The 8,028-nt window shown below is 57.7% G+C and overlaps 1 protein-coding gene across 1 annotated transcript; it reads right to left on the bottom strand.

Annotated features, from left to right (window-relative positions):
- Nucleotides 1–2,525: 2,525 nt before the first annotated feature.
- On the bottom strand, nt 2,526–6,447 carry MRPL12 (mitochondrial ribosomal protein L12). Its single transcript, XM_017524856.2, has 5 exons — nt 6,129–6,447; nt 5,267–5,453; nt 4,978–5,061; nt 3,012–3,146; nt 2,526–2,921 (listed from the first exon to the last, which is right to left on the bottom strand). The coding sequence occupies exons 1-5, from the start codon at nt 6,200–6,202 to the stop codon at nt 2,805–2,807; spliced, it is 597 nt and encodes a 198-aa protein (XP_017380345.1). The 5' UTR covers nt 6,203–6,447; the 3' UTR covers nt 2,526–2,804.
- Nucleotides 6,448–8,028: the final 1,581 nt, after the last annotated feature.

The raw sequence follows: 8,028 nt of genomic DNA on the forward strand, positions 1-8,028 counted from the left end.
AAACTAAAAATAAGCCGGGCATGGTGGCTCCTGCCTGTAATCCCAGCACTTTGGGAGGCCGAAGGGAGCACATCACCTGAGGTCAGGAGTTCAAGACCAGCCTTGCCAATGTGGTGAAAACTTGTCTCTACTAAAAATACAAAAACTAGTTGGGTGTGGTGGCGAATGCCTGTAATCCCAGCTACTCAGGAGGCTGAGGCAGAAGAATTGCTTGAACCCAGGAGGTGGAGGTTGCAGTGAGCCGAGACTGTGCCATTGCACTCCAGCCTGGGTGACAAGAGCAAAACTCGGTCTCAAAAAAAAATAAATAAATAAAAATAAAAGTAAGCAGGGCGTGGCGGCTCACACCTGTAATCCCAGCACTTTGGGAGGCTGAGATGGGTGGATCACCTGAGGTCAGGAGTTCGAGACCAGCCTGGCCAACATGGTGACACCCCATCTCTATTATTTAAATAACAATAATAATAATAAATAAAAATAAGGCTGGGCACATTGGGAGGCCAAGACAGCCAGACTACTTGAGGGAATTTGAGATCAACCTGGCCAACATAGTGAAACTCTTGTCTCTACTAGTAAAAATACAAAATTAGTTGGGCATTGTGGTGCAACCCGGTAATCCCAGCTACTTGGGAAGGTAAGGCATGAGAATCACTTGAATTTGGCAGGTGGAGGCTGCAGTGAGCCTGAGATTGCACCACCAGCCCGGGCAACAGCATGAGACTCTGCTTCAAAACAATAAATAAATCATTAAAATAAACATTAAATAAACAGAACTTCGGGAGTCCGAGGTGGGCGGGTCACGAGGTCAGGAGTTCGAGACCAGCCTGGCTAGCATGGTGAAACCTCATCTCTACTAAAATTATAAAAATTAGCTGGGCATGGGGGTGTACATCTATAATCCCAGCTACTTGGGAGGCTGAGGCAGGAGAATCGCTTGAACCGGGGAGGCAGAGGTTGCAGTGAGCTGAGATTGCACTCCAGCCTGGGCAACAGAACAAGACTCTGTCTCAAAAAAAAGCGCAAGGAGCAGCAGGAGACTGAAACGTGTGAACTCCGTGAGCTGTGGGAAGGCAACCAGAAGGCAAGGAATCCTGGGAAACAGGAAATGCACCCAAGACCAGAGCCTTTTTCAAATAGTGGATTTTGTAACCTGTAGGTCAGGGGACTCACGAAGACCCCTGCAATTCTCAAACGGATCATAAGTTATGTCGGTAGGCTCAAGGGGGTGGTTGGGGCAGCCTGGGTGAGGTCATGGGACAGGACTGCCCTGTCAGGCCTCTGGACTGCGGCCTGGTGTCCACAGCAGTGTCCTGCCCCTTGGCATGCACAGGTCACCTTGGGGACCCCCCGACAGGGAGGACAGAGCCTCTCGGTGACTCCTGTGAGTGGCCTGGCGGATTCCTGGCTGAAGGCAGACAGTATAGTCGCGTTGGGAGATTTTTGTCGGCCCATCCGGTCTTGGGGCAGCCCAGATGAAGACAGCATGCCTGTCTGACCCCAAGCAGGACTGGCCCCTGAGCTCGGATGTTCACTGCCTTCCAGGGGGAAAAGGCAGCTGGGGTCAGCAGGGCACAAGGCAGGATGCACCCAGCCCCAGGCGGTGGTGTCCTCCTGAGGGAAGAATCATAAACCCCTCAAATGGCTACCATGGCTAATGAGGACTTTCAGGCTTGTGGCATAGCCTGTCCTGGGGACGGCATGTTAGTCAGAGAAACTCTACCAGAAGGCCTTGGAAGGGGACCTGGGCAGGCAGGGTGTGGGTGCCCACAGTGAGCCTGAAACTCTGCCTCTCCCCAGGCATCCCAGCCACTGGGCAGGTCCCAGACACACAGGGCCCCTTTCTGGTCCCAAGCAAGGCATTCTTCCGCCAGGGAAACTGAGGCTGGAGGGCATGGCTGCCCGTAGGGCCTTCACACGAGGCGTGGGCCCACAGCCTGGGGGCTGGCCTTGGTCATGGGCCAGCTGGGACAGAAACCCAGAGTGCACAGTGACCACTGCAGCAAGCTGGCTCCGCTACGCCCAGTCCTCATGTTCACACACTCCTCCTGCCACTTTGCCCAGGTCCCAGGATCCCCCACTCACGGGCCCCAGAGGAGCAGCTGACACCCAACTCTGCAGATGCAAAGTACACCCCACACCCCACCCATCGCACCCACACAGCCGTTGCCAGGCTTAGGTTCAGGGGTACTTGCGGCCTGAGCTAGGGGTGGCACTGCTGGCTCCGAGGCTACCTCAGTTTCTTAGGCAAGTGCTGAACTTCCTGCTGCCTTAAAGAGGGCCAACGCTCAAAACAGGGCGGTTCACACTCAGACCCCCGCAAACAGGACGGGCCCAGGCCCGCCACTCCACTGCCATCCACCGGGCCCGCTGTGGGATCTCAGGATGGGCCTCGAACACAGGCGACATGGTGAATGTCTGTAGACTCTCAGCTGGCAGCTGGAAGGGGCAGGAACAAGCCTGCCATCCTGTACCAGCCCCGATCCCCACGCTGGCCCCAAAGCCCAGCCACAGCACAGCAGTCCACACACTCAGCTGCACAGTGTATTCTCAGCGGCCACCAGAGGCACATTCACCAATGGCGCCTCCTGGTGGGCCTCCCAGTGCCCTCACCAGGCAGCAGCCGTCCCTCCCTCCCCGCCACAGGTCTGTGTGGCCTGTCTGGCCTCGCTGCGTGGCGCACGCGGTTCTCACTCCCAAACTGCTCCTCTGGGTGCCTGGTGCTGGGGGTGCGGCCAGTGGCCACAGGAGGGCGGGGCCTCACCCGGTCCCAGGGACCCCTGAACACAAGTCCTCAGCACTGGAGACTACTCCAGAACCACGGTGCCGCCCACCGCTTCCAGGGCTGCCTTGATCTTCTCCGCCTCAGCTTTGGCGACATTGGCTTTGATTTCCTGGGGCAGGGACTCCACCAGCTTCTTTGCCTGCCAGACAGAGTGAAGTCAGAGACCCGGGGCCCTGGGCCGCCACTCCCGAACCTGCCTCGGAACTGGCTGCTGTGGCGCGGGCCCCACCTGGACGAGGTTGATGCCCTGGATGTAGTTCTTGATCTCCTTGATCAGCTTCACTTTGTCCACAGGATTGGCCTCGGTCAGGCGGACAGTGAAATGTGTCTGTTCTTTCAGTTTGGGGATTTCTTCTTCCACCACCTTAGGGAGTAGGAAAGAAGGGGGGCCAGGTGAGAAATGGCCGGGGGTGGTTAACACCTCCACTGCTGGGCCAGCCATTCTAAAGCCCCAAAGGGAGGCACAGGGGAGGCCCCAGTAAAGCCTGGACTTGGAAGTCAGGTCTCCCAACTCGCTAACCCTTAACCAGCTGGTGCTTTTCCTCTCGCATAGCTGTTCAGAGCAGATGTGACCAGTAAGACTTCCTAAACCTGCCTCAGCTGGTGGCTGACACCTGTAATCCCACCACTTTGGGAGGCTGAGGTGGGTGGATCACTTGAAGTCGGCAGTTTGAGACCAGCCTGGCCAACATAGGGAAACCTCATCTCTATTAAAAATACACAAAATTAGCTGGGTGTGGTGGCATGTGCCTATAATCCCAGCTACTCAGGAAGCTGAAGCAGGAGAATCGCTTGAACCCAGGAGGTGGAGGTTGCAGTGAACCGAGATCGTACCACTGCACTTCAGCCTGGGTGACAGAATGAGACTCAGTCTCAAAAACAAAACACACTTCAGTTCCTCCCTCAACACTCTACTCCCCTCTCCCTTAGAAAGTGTAACTTATAACAGGAAAGAATCACACCAAAAGTGCTTTGTATATAAAATAAAGTTACAGAAAAGCACGCCATCCTGTCCTTAACGTCACGGTGCAGGTATAATGACAAACTGCTTCTGACGTGACGCGTGGAGACCCAGCACTGCCTGAGGGCGGGGGCTGCGGTCCCCGTGGCCTGGCGCGGGCTGGGCTGGGCCTGCTGCCCAGCTGTTAATAACAGCCCCTCCATCCTGAAAAGCAATCCAGTTACACCCCAGGCTCTGCAGTAATCCCAGCTATTCTTACCCAAACGCTCAGCCTGAATCTTCTCAGCCTTTAGACTGCCTTCCAGGTCTCAGGTGTGGGAGTGATGACGCCCCATGGACACCCTATGCCTTTGGAATGTGGGACCCTCTATGGGACACCACCTGGTTCCCTAGTGGGGAAAGGGGCTGAGGGGAGGGTGCCAGTGGAGAGGCTCATGCAACCTCACGACCGTTGGCTTCCCTGCAGAGACCCAAGGACAGAGCTGCCTGTTACGCCCCTTCGTCTGTGCCAGCGCCCACCCTCCATGCTGCTCCCTGAACTACAACTCTCTTGCCTGGTGGCCCTGGTGCCACCCCCTCCTCTGCCAGGAAGTCTCTTCTGCCATGACTGCCTCCTCTTTGAACTTGTAACTCTTCCTCTTACCTTAAGCTTCTTCCCTCCTTTTCTCCATAATGCTTACAACGTTCTATTCAGTATAATTTCTTCCTTTCTTTTTCTTCTTTTTGTTTTGTGACAGGGTCTTGTTCTGTTGCCAGGCTGGAAGGCAGTAGAGTGATCTCGGCTCACTGCAACCTCCACCTCCCTGGTTCAAGCGATTCTCCTGCCTCAGCCTCCCAAGTAGCTGGGGTTACAGGTGCTGCCACCATTCCCAGCTAATTTAGTAAAGACATGGTTTTACCATGTTGGCCAGGCTGGCCTTGAACTCCTGACCTCAAGTGATCTGCCCACCTCAGCCTCCCAAAGTGCTGGGATAACAGGCGTGTGTGAGCCACAGCGCTCGGCCTGCTGCTTCTCTTAGTGTCTGTTTCCCCCCATTAGAAACATGGTCTCCACGTGGCAAGGACATGCACATCCATGGCAGGGAGTAGGTCCCGGGAGGCTGCACGAGGCTTGCACAGGTGTGAAGGCTGCAGACATGACGGTGGCTGCAGAAGCTGACATAAGGGGCCACGGCACGTGAGGCCACAGGCGAACTGGGCACCACAGAAATGCCTCTTTCTGCCCTGGACTCACCTCCTGGGCTGCTGCAGCAGGGACAGCCCCAGGCATCACACCACTCATCGGCACGAGCCCCACATCCTGGATCTTCAACGTTTTCTGCAAAGATGGACAACAGTGTCCACAGCTGCCCCCACACCAGCCAGAACACACGGGGGAGGAGGAACCAGCCTGGCATGGGCCTTGCACCTGGACAAACGGGCTTCTGACAATTTACCAAACTTCAAAAATACACCGGGAACAAAACATGGCGGCCCCCAGACAATCTTCCAGCCCCTGGGTCTGGGCCACCCTCTCACGATACCTTCAGGAGCTCGTTGAGGTCTGAGATCTCCAGGAGAGTGAGGCTGGCGATGTCCTGGACCAGCTGCTGAATCTTGGGGGGGTACTCCTTCGGGGCGTTATCCAGGGGTGCACCAGCAAGAGCCTCACCCCTCCGATGGCTGCTGCTTCTCACATGTCGCACGGCACAGACACATGGCACCTGCTGCCTAGCCCCCACCCCCAATTCAAACAGCTGTCAGCCCTGGAATGGAGGGGGCTGCAGAGACCAGGGCAACAGGACAGAAACCAGAGGATGGGTGTTGGCCATAAACTCAGGCTGGTAATCACTATGGTCGAAAATTACCTAGCTCCTTGATCCCAGCCCAGGGTTTTCAGACCTCAACGGGTCCATATAGATAAAAAGATTTGCAAGTTACTTTAAATTCTTCAAAGAGCCTTAAAAAGCCACGTGTTTATTTGCAGCTAGACGGCTCAAACCTCTAGCTTCTGGTTTGAATGAAGTACATCAACCCAGCGGTGGTAAAACGTACTTAGGTGCATCTTCCTGCGGAAGGCACCCAAAATGTGGGGGTCCCTGACCGAAAAACGCCGCACGTACGTACGGGCCTTTGCCGCGGAGGAGGCTGAGGCCGGGGGAGGAGCAGGGAATCGTCCAAGGTCATCTGGGGCCGGCCCCGGCGCTTTCTGCTGCCCAGGAGGGAAGGGGCGGGCGCACCGGTAGTCCTCCTCCCCGCGCCCCGCTAAGACCCCCAAGCCCGGCCTGGGCGCTGCAGGGAGGCCGGCCCCGCCGCCCGCCTCTGCCCGGATCGGCCCCTCAGTGTCCTGCCGCCCCCCTACCCTGCCCGCCAGCCCGGTCCTGGCGCCCCAGGATCCCGCGGTACCTGGCGACGCGGAACGCAGCAGCCCGAAGCCCAAGGCACGGCCCCCAGAGGGGGCGAGCGGCCGCCGGCAGCATCGGTCCGCGGGCTGGAAGGTCACACGCGGTTCTCCGAGAGAAGGCGACGCTCTAGCCACCTCAGCCGCCGGGCATTAGAGCTGAGCAGCGACGCTCTAGCCGCCAAGGCCGCCGGGCATTCGAGCTGGGGCGCGACGCTCTAGCCGCCAAGGCCTCCAGACAGTCGAGCAGGAAGTGGCGCTCTAGCCATTATGACCGCCGGGCATTAGAGCCAGGAGTGACGCTCTAGCCGCAGTTCGCGCTGGCCTCGCCTCCCTCCGAGAGTACCCACAAGGCAGCCCGCTGAGCAGGCGCAAAAGCGACGTCGGTGGCGGCACCTGGGCACCTGGGTCCTTTCTTTCCTCCGGCTTGTGGGGTCGCGTAAAGGAGCCACGGGGCCTGGGGACTCCGCATTCACGTGTTCTTTCTCCGGAGCTCAATGCGCGATGCGAACCGAGGATGGGGCCCGAAGCCCACAGTAACCCGCGTTTCCCGCCCGCCCCGGGCCCCCAGTGCTGCCGTCGCGGGCGGAGCGGCAAGGGACATCTCCTTTCCCAGCGAAAGCCCCAAACACCCTGGTGGCTTCTTGGAAGAGCGCGGCTGAGCTTCCGCCTTCAGATCAAAACAGGCGGAGCCTCCAGGTGCGGCGCGGGCCCAGTGCCTGCTTATCCCGCACGCCTCTCCACACCTCCCCTTTCCCTGTCCGTTCGAGTCTTTCCTTCCTGCAAGAGCCAAAGCCGCGCTCCCCGAAGAGGCCTGGATGTGAAAGTGCGTGAGACGCCCTGGCCTCTGGGTGCAAAGGCCGGCACCTGCTGCTTTCAACACTCGGGAAACGCGTTTTAGCCGTCTGCCCCTGGCCGGGGACTCAGAGCCCCCAACCCTTCTCAGCACCCGGCTCCCTTTCTAGGGGTGAGGAGCACCCGGGAAGCTTCAGCCACCACACGGAGCCGGCGCCAAGTCCAAACTCCTCTCTAGCTTCAGGCAGGGTCAGTGCAGGGCCGCGCAGGGCACAGGTGAACCCTGGCACGCGGCCTCAGGGAGGGACAGGCTGGACACGACCCTGCCCGCAGCTGGCCCATCAGCCCCACCACTCGTCTCCTGAGCAAACGCTGAGGCAGGCTGGGTGCAGTGGCTCAGGCCTGTAATCCCAGCACTTTAGGAGGCTGAAGCGGGCGATCCCAAGCTCAGGTGTTCAAGACCAGCTTGGCCAACATGGTGAAACCCCGTATCTACTAAAAATACAAAAACTAGCCAGGCGTGGTGGTGGCCTGCACCTGTAGTCCCAGCCACTAGAGAAGCTGAGAAGCAAGAATCGCTTGAACCTGGGAGGCAGAGCTTGCAGTGAGAGGAGAGAGGTGGCCACTGCCACTGCACTCCAGCCTGGGCGACAGAAAATTAAAAAAAATTTAGGCCGGACACGGTGGCTTACGCCTGTAATCCTAGCACTTTGGGAGGCCGAAGTGGGTGGATCACCTGAGGTCACAAGTTCAAGACCAGCCTGGCCATCTTGGTGAAACCCCATCTTAAAAAATAAAATTTAAGGCCGGGCGCGGTGGCTCAAGCCTGTAATCCCAGCACTTTGGGAGGCCGAGGTGGGTGGATCACGAGGTCAAGAGATCGAGACCATCCTGGTCAACATGGTGAAACCCCGTCTCTACTAAAAATACGAAAAATTAGCTGGGCATGGTGGTGCGTGCCTGTAATCCCAGCTACTCAGGAGGCTGGGGCAGGAGAATTGCCTGAACCCGGGAGGCGGAGGTTGCGGTGAGCCGAGATCGCGCCATTGCACTCCAGCCTGGGTAACAAGAGTGAAACTCCGTCTCAAAAAATAAAAAAATAAAAAAAAT

This window comes from Cebus imitator, unplaced genomic scaffold (genome assembly GCF_001604975.1).
Source record: "Cebus imitator isolate Cc_AM_T3 unplaced genomic scaffold, Cebus_imitator-1.0 Scaffold36, whole genome shotgun sequence".
NCBI lineage: Eukaryota > Metazoa > Chordata > Mammalia > Primates > Cebidae > Cebus > Cebus imitator.